Source organism: Anabrus simplex, chromosome 6 (genome assembly GCF_040414725.1).
Source record: "Anabrus simplex isolate iqAnaSimp1 chromosome 6, ASM4041472v1, whole genome shotgun sequence".
Classification (NCBI taxonomy): Eukaryota; Metazoa; Arthropoda; class Insecta; order Orthoptera; family Tettigoniidae; genus Anabrus; species Anabrus simplex.
The window spans coordinates 274712661-274730951 of record NC_090270.1 but is presented as its reverse complement, the minus strand read 5'-3'; the positions used below and the strand labels follow the sequence as shown (position 1 = coordinate 274730951).

General features: G+C 39.5%; 1 protein-coding gene across 3 annotated transcripts in view; it reads left to right on the top strand.

Annotated features, from left to right (window-relative positions):
• Positions 1-18291, top strand: part of LOC136876445 (uncharacterized) — a 222995-nt gene that overhangs the window by 189085 nt on the left and 15619 nt on the right. The window contains exon 10 of one of the 3 annotated variants that reach the window (XM_067150421.2): positions 5086-5142. The exons of the other annotated variants lie outside the window; for them this stretch is intronic. Within the exon in view, the coding sequence (XP_067006522.2) occupies positions 5086-5142 (57 nt within the window). The remainder of the gene's footprint in view (positions 1-5085; positions 5143-18291) is intronic. 3 annotated transcript variants of the gene reach the window in all.

The following is an 18291-nucleotide window of genomic DNA, read 5'->3' as shown; positions in this document are numbered from 1 at the left end:
CAAGACGTGGGCTACCACTAGACTTAAGTTACGGTACCCCTTTTCGATGGTTGGTTTAGTGAACGTCAAACCTTCAGCATTTTGAGCTGCAGCCAATAGCCAACAGAGAAACCTGTTGCATTGTCAAGGCTGCTTCACAAGCTACTGCCCAGGCCTCTGCCACTATCAATAATCAACACTTGATCAGTCGAGATGGTAGCCTACGGTTTAGCAAATTGAAGTCCGGCTTTGTGGCTAAATGGATAGAATGCTTGCTTTTGGTCCAATGGCTGTGGTTCAATTTTAAGAATCAACCCCCTCATACTGTTAATTCCCCTGGCTTGGGGATTGGGTGTTTATGACGTCTTCGCCATTCATTTTATCCTCGGCCATGCAGTTAGGACCGCGCAGGTGTGAGCTTGCATCCGGGAGATGGTGGGTTCAAACCCCACTGTCAGCAGCCCTGAAGATGGTTTTCCGTGGTTTCCCATTTTTACACCAGGCAAATGCTGGGACTGTAACTTAATTAAGGCCACGGCCGCTTCCTTCCCATTCCTAGGCCTTTCCTGTCCCATCGTCGCCATAAGACCTATCTGTGTCGGTGCGACGCAAAAAAAGAAAAGAAAAAAAAGCATTTTATCCTCATTAGGTCACCGCCAAGCCTATACAGATTCCATGCACTATTATTATTATTATTATTATTATTATTATTATTATTATTAAAAAACAAAAATGTTGAATTTTATAGCGGTTGTACCCATCATTCACTGGTTAATTAGCTTCCTCAGCAGATCAGTGGTGGTGTCCGACCCATGATCACGGGTTCGATTCCAACCAACGAAAGAGAACGCTAAATCTGAAAGATCGCATTTCATTTTAGCAGATCTATCTATACAAATAAAACTATATTACTCCTATAACAGCAGCCCTGTAGTGTCTTCCTACAAGGATGTATGGATGTAGAAGTAAATAGGAGTGAAATACCAGCACTCTGTTATCTATATAATTAAGTCCGAAGGATGAGGTGAGGAAGTATATACGATGAGTAATGCATGGTTGACAACAGTGGCGATCTGATGGACCGAAGCCTAGCACACCTATGCCCCCCCCAGTCCCCGCGCCTGTCAGTCATACAGCAGCAAGCCGCGTGAGGTGAGTCGAGGAGAGAGGGACGAGAGTCTGGGCTGCAGTATCATTCACTGAAGCTTTGTTCTCAGAAATACTGTACATGCGACGTTTCTTCTCAATGCTTTCAAGGTTTGTAAATGGAACAATGTGTCACATGCTTATATTATAATGTGCTAGATTTCCATCGTTCGCATTTGAGGTTTGAGCTTCATTGATAGCTTTGGAAGCCCTCAGAATACGCCACTGGACTTCGGGATCCTTGTTCCTCCCATTCCTGTCATGTGCCCATACCACCTCAGTGTCTCCAACTCCGTATACACTTAGTGTTTCTCATATTACCTTATATCTTACTTCTGAGGAATTTCATCTCACTTATCTGGATTTTACTTTCCTCTGTTTTGGTCATTACCCAAATTTGAGCTCCATATGTCAAGATTGCTAGAAAGTAGTTCTTGTACACAATTTGCTTGCATCGTATTGGCACTTCCTTACTCCATAATAGATCTCTCACACTCTGGTAAAACCCTCGTATTGGTAAGCCATTGAATGTTAGGCTAGCACTGGCAAAGACATAAGACAATCGTTTTATTTTCTTGATGCTAATATTGGGGCCTAGAGTGTTACTGTATTCTATAACTTGGGAATTCTTAATAACTTGTCCATATATGTGGCTAACTGGTTAGCATGCTGGCCTTTGGTTCAAGGGGTGTTTGTGCCGTCTTCATCAATAGAGATCATCCTATCTAGGATCCTCATAGACGTGCACGTCGCCCATGGGTGTCAACTTCAAAGATTTACCCCAGGCCTCTCTGGAGGCTGCACACCACCATTATTATTATTATTATTATTATTATTATTATTATTATTATTGCTGGCCCTGTGGTGTAGGGGTAGCATGCCTGCCTCTTAACTGAAGGCCCCAGGTTCGATTATCAGCCAGGTCGGGGAATTTTGCCTGCATTTGAGAGCTGATTTGAGGTCCACTCAGCCTACACGATGACAATTGAGGAGCTATCTGACGGTGAGATGACGACCCCGGTCTAGAAATCAAAGAATAATGGCCGAGAGGCTGACCGCATGACACCTCATAATCTGTAGGCCTTTGGGCTGAGCAGCAGTCGCTTGGTAGGCCATGGTCCTTCGGGGCTGTTTTGCCATGGGGTTTGGTTTGGTTTATTATTATTGTTATTGTTGTTATTATAATAATATGGCAATTAAAGTGTTGAAGAACCTGACATATTCTAACTCAAGTGGATAGTTGTTTTATGTATAAATTCATAGATTGTGGTTTTGTAATGCCATATTCTGGGATGTTCACGTGCATTTAGAGAGATGCACATATCTTTTCTCAGACTAGTAGTCCTTGGCTGCTTTGCAAGTCTGCCAGTGTCTGTATAGCTGCTAGAAACACTGGAGTTGTAAATACATCTGTAAATAAATAGAAATAGTGTGGAATTTCCCCTCATATACGTAATTTCAAGTTTTATATGTAGGCCCTAAATGTCCTTTCCATCACTAAGGCAGGCAGTTTATAAATTAATTTCTTTATTAACAAGACCCGAGTTTCTCAACTAACATTCCTGTATTTTGAGAAACTGATATTGGTTTTTTTTCCCCTTCTCAATATCTTGAATAGTTAATTTGTCTTCATAATATTGTTATTAAAAAGAACAAAATATCAAGTTGCAAGTGTTCTGTCAGCCTCTTAGTGAAATTTTATTTAGGAGGATTGAAGGTCACCCATTTCAGATTTCTTGAGGCTTTGTCATCAGAGTTCAGTCTGAATATAATGTTCCTGTTCAGTTCAGAATAACCGGCCCTGCGGTGTAGGGGTAGCCTGCCTACTTCTTATCTGGAGGTCCCGGGTTCAATTTCTGGCCAGGTCACAGACTTTTACCTGGATCTGAGGGCTGGTTCGAGGTCCACTCAGCCTACGTGATTCTTATTGAGGAGTTATCTGATAGTGTGATGGCGGCCCCGGTCTAGGAAGCCAAGAATAATGGCACAGAGGATTCTTTGTGCTGACCACGACACCTCATAATCGGCAGGGCTTCGGGCAGAGTAGTGGTTGCTTGGTAGGCTATGGCCCTTTACAGCTGTTGTACCATGGGATTTGGTTTTTTTTTGTTCAGTTCAGAATTATTTAACAAGAATATAGCAGTCAGGAACTGGAACCCACAATAAAATAAGCACAATATGGGAAGATAAGGAGATGAGTACAAACATGAAAACACAAATCTCTACATCTTCATACATTGCAGTCTGAAAATAGATGGGCTCTCTCTCCTCATCAGTCCCGATTCTTCCATACGTATTTCTGCTTCTAGGAGGGCAGCCTTCAACACTCGTTGTGAGACCATCTTCAGTCTTCATGTGAGATGTGCGAGATGAGAAGAAAGATATTACAAAAGTATAACAGTTTCATTGACCACTGGTCAGGTTTTTAGGGCACAGAATACTGGCTTTCGAAGTCATGGATAGTATCCACCTTCCATTTACAGCCTCAGGTTTGTTCAAGTCATTTGTTGTTTCAGTGATCAGTGTGATATATGAAACGTACTCTACACACACACACACACACTCTCGCTCTCTCTCGCTCTCTCGCTCTCTCTCGCTCTCTCTCTCTCTCTCGCTCTCGCTCTCTCTCGCTCTCTCTCTCTCTCGTTCTCGCTCTCTCTCGCTCTCTCCGAATGTAGAATTCACATTGCACGCTTCTACTTAATGTAAGGTCTTTTTATTGAAGAATGCTGGTAGAATTTATTTACCACTTGGTCATTTTATATTCCTACATGTGCTAAAACAAGAGCATCTGATACAAATAAAGTTCCTTACAATATAATGTGCAAGATGTTTCACTACATCATGGCCTACTCAGTCTGAAGATAGGTTGGCAGCTATTCTTCTCCACTCCTCCCTTTATTCCATTAGTCATTTCATTCCAACATAGGATTTGGTTAGTGAACTGCAATCTTGGCCTGCCTCTTCCTTTCCTCCCTCCCGCTAGCTATAAAGTCGTTGTGCCTGTACAAGTATCCAATAAGCCAATCTCTTTGTTTTAATTGCTCTTTTTTTCTGGTAAGCCCATCCTCATTAGTAATTTTTGCCGTCCATCTCTAACCCCACAGCTTGAATGTCCCGAATCCTCTTATTTCATTTTTGCCAATACTCCGTTTCAGAGCCATGGAGAGAGAGAACTTCAGATGTGACTTTTAATAAATTTTATTTTAACTTGGGATTGGGAAATTCTGCTTTTAATATAAGTTTAACCTTGTACACCTGCAGTAATTTTGTTCCCTAGATATGTAAATGTTTTCACTTGTTTTTGTGGAATAGAGTTAGTCCATAGCCTTTTGCTATTAAAGAAGATTGTTTTATTTGTTGGTTACATTCTAATTTTCCCTAGACAAATACAAATTAAAATTAAGAATATACGGTACCTAATTGAATAAGCAAGTGCTAGGTTCTCTCAGTTTTCACTTTTCTCGGTGACCAATTTTTATTTTGTACCACTTAAATGAGATTCTGCAAATAGTTATATAAACTTTTTTTAGTTTCTTAAACTGTTCTTTGTTCTGAGTATATTTTATGTTTTATGATAAACTGTACACATCCATGTTCCTTCCAGCTTTCATTAACACACAGATACCAGTCAAACAGGATGGATGCAAGAACTTTTCAGTTCAATTATACTGAGGATATTTTCATTTAGAGAGCAGTATTCAAATAGCAACTTGCTTTCCTTACTGTTGTAATAGAAGAAAATTGTTTCCTGACTTTGACTGGTGTGGAGGAGGCCAAGGGAACAGTGAATGTGTATTGATATTTCTGTATTTGGACAGAATGTTTTTCTAGTCAGTAGTAGTAGTTATATCATTAATAGAGATCTGAGAAGAAAATTACGGTAGGTAGGAATGGATTTGTGTGTAAAGATTTGTAAATGCAAGATACTTGCATGTGTGTTTCAATTCCATTTTTCAGAAAATGACTCAAAACCTAAACCTTAGAAGAATCTTGCCCCAAGGATCCAAATCAAAGGTAGATGGATCATTGTGAAGCAAATATACTTAGTGCATTTTATTCACTTCTCCTTCTGTGCCCTGTCCTTCCATTCTACTAACAGTTGGGTTGCAATGATCATCATTCCTATCAGCAGTGACCTGTTTGAAACATGTGGTCTTTTATCTGCTCTATTCATCTGTTTTGCTTGCCACAAGTTTTCTGTTTTACATGAAGTATGCTCCTGTGATTTGCCCTTGAGTGTCCCCTTCTGAAATTTATATTATTTGTTCAAAAGTATCTGGACACCTACTTGAAACTGTCCTGAATTTTCCTTTGACCCAGTATGGTTCATGGTGTGTGTTACTGTAGTTAGAGGAGAGATCCTCACTTGGACTATGTGTAAGTACGGTAGCATCCTGCTTCAATGAATTTACTGAGCCCAGAACATTTTAAGCAAGCCTCAGACCTATGGGAGTAATAGAGTCCCACTCCCATTTGACAGGCTAGGGACTCCTTGGAAACAACTTGGCAAACAAAATGCTATTCGATGGGGAGCTATCAATATTAATGGGGCTTATAAAAGAAAGAAAATAGAACTGGCCAAGTCAAAAAATAGGATGCATCTGGATGTGCTAGGAATAAATGCTATTCAGGTAAGGGGAGATAATGAGGAAGAGATAGATTAAGTGTACTTAACGGGTGTTAAAAAGGTAAGGGCAGAGGCTGGGGTAAGACTGTTCATCAGAAATTCTATTGCACGCCACATTGTTTCTGTTAGGCATGTAAATGAGTGAATGATGTGGGCAGATTTGGCAGTTGGAGGAATTAGGATGAGAATTGTCTCAGTATATTCACCATGTGAGGATGCAGATGAGGATGAAGTTCACACGTTTTATGAAGCACTGAGTGACATCGTAGTCAGGGTCAACAGCAAGGATAGGATAGTGCTAATGGGCAATTTCAATGCAAGAGTTGGAAAAAGAAGTGAAGGATATGAAAGGGTGATTGGTAAATGTGGGGAAGATATGGAAGCTACTAGGAATGAGAAGCATTTGCTGGACTTCTGTGCTGATATGGGTTTAGTAGTTATGAATACATTCTTCAAGCATAAGACTATTCACCGCTACACATGGGAGGGTAGGGGTAACAGATCCATAATAGACTGTATCTTAACCGAATTCAGGAAATCTGTTAGGAATGTACAGGTTTTTCAGGGATTTTTTGATGATACAGACAGCTATTTGATCTGTAGTGAACTAAGTATCTCTAGGCCTTGGATAGAAAAATGAAATCTGTCTGCAAACGAATAAGGGTAGAAAATCTCCAGGACAATGAAATTAGATAGAAGTACTTGGATTTGATTAGTGAGAAGTTCCGAACATTGGACAGTAAGCAGGTTCTGGATATAGAAAGAGAACGAGTGGCATGCAGGGATGTTGTAGTTGAAACAGCAAGGGAATACCTAGGAACGACTGTGTGTAAAGATGGGAAAAAGCGAACATCTTGGTGGAATGATGAAGTGAGAGCAGCTTGTAAATGTAAAAAGAAGGCTTATCAGAAATTGTTCCAACCAAGGGCTGATGCAGACAGGGAAATGTACGTGGATGAAAGAAACAGAGCAAAACAAATAGTTGTTGAATCCAAAAAGAAGTCGTGGAAAGATTTTGGTAATAACCTGGAAAGGCTAGGTCAAGCAGCAGGGAAACCTTTCTGGACAGTAATAATGTTAGGAAGGGAGGGATAAAGGAAATGAACAGTGTTGGAGTAATTCTGGTGAACTCATAATAGATCCCGGGGAATCACTGGACAGGTGGAGGGAATACTTTGAAAGTCTTCTAAACGTAAAAGGAAATCTGCCTGGTAGTGTTGCGAACAACCGAGCTCATGGGACGAGGAAAATGATATTGGTGAAATTAGCTTGAGGAAGTGGAAAAGGTGGTAAATAAACTCCATGAAATGGCTTCATAGAGTAATAAAATTAGCGTGTAGTGTTGGTAAGGTACCTTCACATTGGGCAAAAGCAGTAATTGCACCTATCTATAAGCAAGGAAACAGGAAGGATTGCAACAACTATTGAGGCATCTCATTGATTAGTATACCAGACAAAGCATTCACTGGCATCTTGGAAGGGAGGGTGCGATCAGTGGTGGAGAGGAAATTGGATGAAAATCAGTGTGGTTTCAGACCACTGAGTGGCTGTCAGAATCAGATTTTCAGTATGCGCCAGGTGATTGAAAAATGGCACGAGAGGAATAGACAGTTATGTTTATATTCCGTAGATCTAGAGAAAGCATGACAGGGCATCAAGGGAAAAGATGTTTGCCGTACTAGGAGACTATGGAATTGAGGGTAGATTATTAAAATCGATCAAAGGCATTTATATTGACAATTGGGCTGCAGTGAGAATTGATGGTAGAACGAGTTCTTGTTTCAGGGTTCTTACAGGGGTTAGACAAGGCTGTAATCATTCACCTTTGTTGTTTGTAGTTTACATGGATCATCTGCTAAAATTTATAAAGTGGCAGGGAGGGATTCAGTTAGGTGGAAATGTAGTAAGCAGTCTGGCCAATGCTGACGACTTTGTCTTAATCGCAGATTTTGCTGAAAGCCTGCAATCTAATATCTTGGAACTTGAAAATAGGTGCAATGAGTATGGTATGAAAATTAGCCTTTTGAAGACTAAATTGATGTCAATAGGTAAGAAGTCCAAGGGAATTGAATGTCAGATTGGTGATACGAAGCTGCAACAGGTAGATAATTTCAAGTATTTAGGATGTGTGTTCTCCCAGGATCATAATATAGTGAGAGAGATTGAATCAAGGCACAGTAAAGCTAATGCATTGAGCTCACAGTTGCAGTGAACAGTATTCTGTAGGAAGGAAGTCAGCTCCCAGACAAAACTATACATCAGTCTGTTATCAGACCAACTTTGCTTTACGGGAGCGAAAACTGGGTGGACTCAGGGTATCTTATTCATAAGTTAGAAGTAACAGACATGAAAGTAGCGAGAATGATTGCTGGTACAAACAGGTGGGAAGAATGGCAGGAGGGTACTCGGAATGAGGAGATAAAGTCTAAGTGAGGAATTAACTCAATGGATGAAGCTGTATACACAAACCGGCTTTGATGGTGGGGGCATGTAAGGCGAATGAAGGACGATAATTTACCTAGGAGAATAATGGTCTCTGTTATGAAGGGTAAGAAAAGTAGAGGAAGACCAAGACAACGATGGTTAGACTCAGTTTCCAACGATATAAAGATAAAAGGTAAAGAACTAAATGAGGCCACAGCACTAGTTGCAAATGGAGGATTGTGGCGATGTTCAGTAAATTCACAGAGGCTTGCAGACTGAATGCTGAAAGGCATAACAGTCTATAATCATGATGAATGTATATTGTCCATTAATGGACATTATACAGAGTGGACCACACTTGGCCTTTATTACAGCTTGAATTGTGTCTGCCTACCAGAGTCGGAACATCTCCAGAGAAATGGCAGGCCATTCTTCCTGCAGCGCTGTAGTGAGAATAGTTAATGTTGTGGTGTGGAGCAAAGTTGCCGTTCTTGTTCATCCCAGCGGTGTGTGATGGGATTAAGGCAGTAATGGCACTTGTTCCATCATAGAATGCAGCACTTAGTGTTCATCAATGAAATTTGAGGTGTATGAGTTGATGCCTGAGCCTTTAACCCCAGGCCTTCTCTAATCTCATGCACAGTCATTGTGCTACATGCGAAATGATGGTATTGCAGATGTCATGATGTTTTCCCAAGCCACCTTCATCAATGCTCAACAGTCCCTGTCGGCAGTCAACACACGTGGCCACCCGACTCTGTGCTGTTTCCACTTCGTGATCACATCCCCAACAGTTGACTTCGGTAACTTGAAAGGGGTGGGAATGATCCTGACTGCTTACTGGTGTGGCAACCAATAACTTTTCTATGTCCAGAAGTCACTAAGCTCCCTTGTTCCACCCATTCTGCAGGTACCTCATACCACTGAACAACATCAAGCTCTTGGCAATCTACTGTAGCAGCAGCAACAACAGTTGTAGTGATACCTTGGCTCTAGTTTACATGAACAGAGAGGTGTCTGGACAATTTTTATCAGATAGTGTATATTTATAATGCCTTCAGTATAATTGTTTCCTGACCAATTGGAGCTCATGATTGAACTTCTCTGTTTGATGTCTGAACAGCAGGTTCATATGCCACAGAGGTGCATTTTGTGTTAGAGACAAGTTTTCTGCTATTTCTCTGAAATCTCCTCAATCCATCTTTTATTACTGCTAAATGATCACCTTTTATTACTGCTAAATGATACAAAGGTCCTTTGCAAAGTCGTCCAATTCCATCATTGTTTATTATTTTCTAAATCATCCAAACAATTAACATATCATGCTGAAATGCCATGCTCCTTTAAGTACCGTATCTAAACTGAAGTGAATTGTACAGTAGTTTTGCTTTAGCTCCTTGGCATATGTGTGAATTATATTGGCAATTCAGGGTGGTTTTTTTTTTTTGTCTCATCTTAGCAGTCATGGTAATTCTAGAAGGTAATTTCCTCACTTCCCATTATATAACCTAGCTTTAACTAGCTTAAGAGTCACTGAAGGCATGTAAATACAGTACAGTACAGTACATTGCATGAATTGAATGCAGTGCTTTAAAAATTAGATATACCAATTTATTTCTGCTGTTTACTAGGTCATATATAAAGATAAGAACATGGAAAGAAATTCAAAATAGGATAAGCATAATGACAGAGCTTGTGGAAAGAGAAGAAGAGACGAGGACTAATGTGAAAATACCAAAGATCCAGGACAATCTCAACGTCTTCTTACACAGCTGTCTTCAGGTAGATAAGGTGTTTCCTTATCAATCCCAGTTCCTCTATGTCTGTTTTCTCAGCTCCCAGTATGCATGTGTCTGTTTCCCAGCTTCATCAAGAGGATGGTATAAACACTCTGAAGGGAGAACCTTAATGTGGGAAGTGTAGGATAATGAGGAATTTGGGTAAAGACAGAAAAAAGGAAAGACAAAAAGGTAGATGAATAAAGGCTACGAGCATCTAAAGAGAAGAGGATCACTATCAATTACTACTGATCTGCATTTAGAGCAGTTGCCCAGGTGGCAGATTTCCTGTCTGTTGTTTTCCTAGCCTTTTCTTAAATGATAAATGACCCAGTGGGTCAGCAGTTGTAAGAAATAAACAAGTGACAAATAGTCAAATATAGAAAGAAATGAGCATGAAGAGGAACAGATAATAGGATCAAAGCAGTGACAGTTCAGTGTGGGGACAGTGAGCAACAGAAAGATGAACCCTCAGTGCATTTACGATTTCTATAAACCTTATAAACTTCTCAAACAAGTTCATGAAATGCTTGTTATTTACCAGCTAATTATGAAATTTAAGGTATGCTGTATTTTAGTTACAAAAATATTGTTGTAACCAAGGTTGAAGTTTACAGAACACAACTTTTATTGCTTCACTTTATGATATTTACACCAATAACTGAAATTTATTTTGAAGCAAAAAGAAATATTGAATCTTGAGAAAAGTCTGTCTTTATACAATATGTACAGGTTTGCAGTCTTTATATACACTTCTATCTTGAAAAGATAGTCTTTGTGAATTGACACGTTGATAGTCGAGAACTATCTGGCACACTAACATAAATGTTCATGAGAGTCCTTGTTTGTTGAAGTGCCTGAATTCCTAAAAAGCAAGTTCAATTGATTGAAGAAATTCCACCTAGCGAAACTAAGGGAGCTTGCATATATTAGGGAATGAAAATGGCTTGTAAAAGAATTACGGAACATAGGCAGCGGAAACAGGTAAGGGAGCGGTGACCAGAGGTGAAACCTCGTACTGCCAGAAATTCAGTCCACCTGGTCGAAGCACATTTTCAAGAGGAGTAGCCTCCGTGCTCGACGTAGGGTGTATTCTGGAGCTGGACACCGGGGCAAGTGGGCAAGTGAGCAGGCCGGGAGCTCCTATTTATAGTACACTCGATGGTCAGGCACGCGCACTGAGGGCTGCGCGTCGAAGCTAGCAGAATGATACACAGGCGCGCGTGCAGCTGGCTGGCTGAGCGAGAAGAGAGCGCCGGACATACAACAAATATATTATTTTTTTCTTAGCTAAACAATTCTTTTCCTCTTTTTGTTTATGAATTAGTGAATAAAATTAACTTCCTTTTTAAGAGTGGGGTAGTTTTAATTTATCACCAGAAAGTACCTATGTGTTAATATAAGGAAAGATATTCATTAGGGTAATCATATAAACGGTATTGTAAACTAGCAAGGTACCCGTGCTTCGCTATGGTATTATACTGAAATTTATAATTGAATGCTTATTGTTTTAGATATATAATCCGCCGAAATTCGCGATCTGACACATTTTCAGCGAGAATCCACCAAAATTCCCGATCTGACTCGTTTTCTATTAGATTACGGCACGTTTCCTCCCATTTTTCAATCTTCCTTTCCAGCAATCGATTTCGTACTTCCCGGGCTAGGCTCAGGTGTTCTTCCCGGTCAGTTGGGTCCGTAAATCTTTGCCATACCGTATTTTCCTATAATCATTTTTAATCTGGATAAAATCCTTCAGGAGATCTGGCGTGGTGTCATATTGGGTGCCTTGGCGGCACTGAACCCGCGGCCGGACTGCATTCTTAGTCATTACCCGTCCAGGAGCCGTTTTCAGCGCGGTCCGCATATTTGACGACGTTCCGGAACATTATTATTATTATTATTATTATTATTATTATTATTATTATTATTATTATGTGTTGCTGGGATGAATGATGACAGGGAAAACCGGAGTATCCGGAGAAAAACCTGTCCCGCCTCCGTTTTGTCCAGCACGAATGTCACATGGAGTGACCGGGATTTGAACCACGGGACCCAGCTGTGAGAGGCCGGCGCGCTGCCGCCTGAGCAACGGAGGATCCTTATAAGTACATTAAGAACAGTAAAATCAATTGGTCTCACCTCCTTTTACACCCCACCGCCGTTAGTTTTTACTGCCAACCCCCTCCCCCCAAAAAAATTAAAAGAAGGCGTGTTTCTTTATGTTTAAGGGAGATTCCAAACACCAATGTTCACGTCTATTACCTTCAGTTTTGAGATATAAATATCCCCATAAATATAATTTACTTTTGTCACTTCATTTCAAACTACTCCCCCCCCCCCCCATGTGAATTTTCCCGCAAAAAATACTTTTTTCTTTAATAGTGAAGGATCTTCTAAATACCAATTATCACGATTCTAACTTCTTCACTTTTAGATTTATGTGTCCTCATGAAAGGAATTCAACTCCTTTACACTCCCGCCCCCCAAGATGGTTTCCCCCCAAAACGCGTTTTTCTTTGTTTTTAAAGGAGATCCAAATACGAATTTTCACGTCTGTAACAACTTTAGTTTTTATTAGATGTATATATTCTCATACAATTAAAGTCAATTTTTCAATTCTTTCACCCCCCTCCCCCCGCTTCATTGGATTTTCCGAAAATACGTGTTTCTTTACTTTTGAAGCAGATTGCAAATATCAAATTTCGCGTCTGTAACATCTTCATTTTTAAGATATCAGTAGCCTAATTAAAAGAATTCAACACCATTTTCAGTCACTTTTACCCCCCCTCCACCCAAGTGGTATTTCCGAAAATTAAAAATACACGTTTCTTTATGTTTAATAGAGATAAAAATACCATTTTTCACTTCTGTAACATGTTAGTTTTTTTTAGATATACTGTAAAAATTCTCATTTTAAAATTTCACCCCTTTTGGGTTCCCCTTAAGTGGAGTTTCCAAAAACAAATCACCTATGTTTCTTTACATTTACAGGAGATTCCAAACACCCACTTTTTACGTCTGTAACATTTTACGTTTCCAAGATAATCTTTCAAAAAATTCACCCCAATTTGTCACTTCTGTTTAACCGCCATTAATAGGATTTTCTAAAAACTAAAAAATACGTGTTTTGTTATTTTTAAAGGAGATCCCATATACAAATTTTCAGTTCTGTAATATCTTCCATTTCTGAGATATATGTATCCTCATTAAAGGCATTCAACCCATTTTTTACCCTTTTACACCCCTCCTATTGGGATTTACAGGAAACAAAAAAATACGTGTTCCTCTATTTTTAGAGGAGATTCTAACTACCAATTTTTACATCTGTAGATTTTAAAGTTTTAAGATGTAGACACATTCATTTTAAAAAATTCACCCCCTTTTTCACCCCTCAATATTTGGATTTTCCAAAAACGAGAACATACGTGTTTCTTTACATTTAAAGTAGATCCCAAATACCAATTTTCAGGTCTGTAATATCTTTAGGTTCTGAAATATAAGTAGCCTCATTAAAGGCATTCAACCCATTATTCACCCTTTTACACCCTTCCTATTGGGATTTTCCGTAAACAAAAGAATACGTGTTTCTTTATTTTTAAAGGAGATTCTAAATACCAATGTTTACATCTATAAACTGTAACAGTTTTGAGATATAGATACACTCATTTTAAAAAATCATCCCCTTTTCACCCCCCCATTAATTGGATTTTCCAAAAACAAAAAAATACGTGTTTCTTTATTTTTAAAGGAGATCCCAAACACCAATTTTCAGGTCTGTAATATCTTCAGTTTCTGAGATATAAGTACTGGTATACTGATTAAGGGCATTCAACCCAATTTCCCCATTTTCACCCCGTTTCACCCGTCCTATTGGGATTTTCTGAAAACAAAAAAATACGTGTTTCCTTATTTTTAAAGAAGATTCTAAATACCAACTTTTACATCTGTAAACTTTTAAACTTTCGAGATATAGACACACTCATTTTAAAATTTCACCCCTCTTTTCACCCCCTTAGCGAAGGAATATCCGAAAATCCTCTCTTAGCGAGCACCTACATCTTAATATGAATATATCCCCAAAATTTCATTTCGTTACATCCAGTAGTTTTGGCTCTGCGATGATGAATCAGTCAGTCAGTCAGTCAGTCAGTCAGTCAGTCAGGACAAGTTATTTTATATATATATAGATAGATAAAGGGTACAGATCTCTGCACGTGGTTATGAGGGTATTTAGGGGTTGTAGTAAGGATTTATAAGCCGGCCCCACGGTGTAGGGGTAATGTACCTGCCTCTTACCCGGAGGCCCCAGGTTCGATTCCCGGTCAGGTCTGGGATTTTTACCTGGATCTGAGGGCTAATTAAAGGTCCATTCAGCCTATGTGAGTACAATTGAGGAACTATTTGATGGTGAGGTAGCGGCCCTGGTCTAGAAAGCCAAAAATAACGACCGAGAGGATTCGTCGTGCTGACCACAAGGCACCTCTTAAACCTCTTAATCTGTAGGCCTTCGGGCTGAGCAGTGATTGCTTGGTAGACCAAGGCCCTTCAGGGTTGTTGTGTTTTGAGGGGTGGGGGGTTAGTAAGGATGTAAAGGAGAGGGCATATAAGTCTCTGGTAAGACCTAAACTAGAGTATGGTTCCAGTGTATGGGACCCACACCAGGATTACTTGATTTGAGAACTGGAAAAAATCCAAAGAAATGTTGCAAAGTTTGGGTTGGGAAGACTTAGGACAAAGGAGACAAGCTGCTCGATTAAGTGGTATGTTCCGTGCTGTCAGTGGAAAAATGGTGTGAAATGACATTAGTAGACAAATAAATCTGAGTGGTGTTTGTAAAAGTAGCAAAGCAAAATATGAAGAGAAAATTGGAATTGGGGCAAATATCCATTTATAGGAAGAGGAGTTAGGGACTGGAAGAATTTACCAAGGGAAATGTTCAATAAATTTCCAAATTCTTTGCAATTATTTAAGAAAATACAAGGTAAACAACACATAGGGAATCTGTCACCTAGGTAACTGCCCTAAATGCAGATCAGTGGTGATGTTTGATTGAACAGTTTAACTGCATGTCTCTATTTGTGCTCAGGACCAAAAATGCAGCAGTTGTAACTTTTTCAGTGTGTATTAATTTACTTGCTGATACACGATATGTCTTCCGTAACATCCTTCCCTTTTAAAATTGTGCCATTTTCTTAAAATATCAATTTTTATCAGATTAACCGGAGAAGTTTAATTATGTCTTTGAAGCAAGGAGAATTTCACATCATGCTGAAAAGCAGTTGCAACTTAACCTGGCTATGCACTGAATGCATTAAAGCATTAAAAACCCTGAAATATCAAAAAGACATAACGTAGAGACTGGTGGAAAAAATCGAAGACTTAATAATGAACAACTCAATAATGAAAGAATTGATGCAAAAAGTGGAAAATATGTCTGAATTCACAACCACAAAATTAGATACAGTTTTGGAAGAAAAGTTAAGCATAACAATCTCTCAAATGAACATTAAAACACCAGAAAAGACCACGATAAATCATAGAACACGACCAACTAGCTTGGCGAATGACAAGGAGGAGGAATCTTATACACAAGTTATGACTCAAGGAATGCAGGATTTTGGCAGCAAAGATCAAAGCAGAGAGGAGAATGTCAATGGAGTTGGTGGAGATGAGGATCATGACAACAATGCTTGGCACACTGCAAAAAGTAGAAGAAGAAAACAAGATTGTTCTTTGGACAGATTGGTAATCGGCACTAAGAAGGTAAATAACGATTTACAGGCAGCGGATAAAACAGCCTGGTTGTGTGTGGAAAAATTAAGGCAAGACACCACACCAGAAAAGATAACAGAATACTTAGTTAAGAATGGAATCCCAGTTACACTGGAATGTAAGGAACTGTCAATGCTAGGGACGAAGAAAGCTTTCAAAGTTGGAATTCCTTTCCAACACCTGGATACTGCAAACAAGTCAGCCTTCTGGCCAAGAGATGTACTAGTGAGGCGTTTTCGCTTCTCACGCAGGAAAAACGAGGGAGTTTCCCTCGGGGAAAATGGGAGGGGGGCAAGAATTATACTATGGAACTCTGAAGGACTGAAAAACGCACTGCCATTTATACCATTTAAGACAATCGAACAAATGGATCTGTTCTTAACCACAGAAACATTTATGTTAGATCCAATATACATATCTGGGTTCTACAGCATTCATGCACCTGCAATACCCACAAGAGGGAGACCAGAAGGAGGTGTATCTTGTTTCCTGAGGGATACAGTTGGGGAAACTGAGAGATTCGTATAAAGACAATATGGTAAATGTGAGAACTACAGAAATGTCATTTGCGTATATATAAATCCGAACTCCAGTACAGAAATGGTTATAGAAAATCTTGCAACAGCTATTGCAGAATTGAACAATAGAGACAGAAACATATTTATAATAGGGTATTTCAACTACAGGATAGACAAATTAAATACAAAAACCGAACTAATGCTTGATATGATGAAGGATGAAGGTTTCCTACTAGTAAACAAGGAGGAGGAGAAGACATATATCGCACCCAACGGATCTAGCAGTGTAGATTTAATTTTCTACAAAGGAAAAGGAATAACTATAATTAAGCAAGAAACTTTGTGGAATTCGGGAGCAGCACCTATTAGAAAGCATTTGCCGCTAGCTACAGATTTCACAATTGGGAGACATAAGCAATCCCAACCTGCAGGGAAGAAGCAGCCAAACCCCTCAAGAATGCTTGATTTAGCCAAACTTATAGAAAATGGGGAAACAGAAAATGCAGCTCACCTCATAGAGAAAGGTGACCTAAATGGGGCTGTGGTAAAACTGACGACAGCTCTACAACAAGCAACAAAGCAATGCAGGCAGAGAAGGGCCCAACCTTGGTTTGACAATGAATGCTATGCAAAAGGGAAAGAAACCCTCATAGCCCTGTACAGAGCAAGAACTATAGGATCGGATTTGTATTTACAGATCTATGCAAACCATAGAAAGGGATGTAGATAACTACTACAAGAAAAGCGGTCAGCATATATGGAAGCAGAGGCTAGGAAATTGGTGGAAAAAGCACAGTTAGACCCCTTTATCACACTATGGAAGAAAGCAACACCAAAGGGCAAGGATATACCTTTGAGTACATGGGAAACTCACTTTGGGGAAATATTGAAGAGCCAAAACTTTGATTACTTACAAAATTCGAGTCACCCTTCAGGGATAGACAATACAACTACATCACGACCCATAAAGGAAACAGAAGTCCTAGAAGCAGTGAAACAAGCAAGAAACAGGAAGGCAGTTGGCCCCGACCAGATTTACTATGAACATCTCAAAACAGTTCATTGGAATGCTACTACCACTTTGGACCATCATATTCAACTACTGCCTTAGTACAGGATTAATTTCAGACAGATGGAGACACTCCACAATAAAAGTTCTGTATAAAGGTAAAGGAGGAACAAACTACCCCAACTCATACAGAGAAATGGCACTGGAAAATATTCCCTTTAAGATCTACACAAAGATAATAGCAAACAGACTGGAAGAAGAGGCGAATATACCGGACTGTCAGTTTGGATTCACTCGCTGGAGAAGCACTATACAGGCAGTTATTTGCTTGCTTGGAGAGATAGAATAGGCCCTGAGAAAGGGCAAATACTATGCAGTCTTCATTGACTGTAAGAAAGCGTTTGACCTATTAGACAAACAAATCATAATGTAAACAGTTAAAAACATGACTGGAGTGAATAATCAGATAACACCATCATTGGAAAACATTTTGAGGTTCAACACAATTGTTATAGAAGATGGCGTCACTACTTCAAAACCCGCCATACAGACGAACGGCGTGCTACAGGGCGATCCCCTAAGTCCGCTGTTATTAAACATCACCCCAGCAGACATTACTGATATCACAAAGACAACTCCAGAACTTCACGTATGTTATATGCAGACGACATTGTAATAGGTTTCCAGAGCAGAGAGGAAATGCAAAAGACACTAACAGATCTCGAGAAATGGGTGAAAATGAATCGCCTTGAAATGAATCCGAATAAGACAGTTCAGATGACTTTTAGGAAGGGAGGAAAAACCTCAATGAAAGACACATTCTACTTGAATGGACAACCACTAGAAATGGTCAATAAATTTAGGTATCTAGGAATAACCCTGCAAGTCACAGCAAAATCATTCTGACATCATTTACAAGAGAGAACAGTAGCCGTGATAAGAGCAATTTATAATATCAAGAATTTTATGGACCTGTCCCTGGCCACAGCAATGACCCTTTTCAAGACAACCATATCTCCAATAGCAACTTAC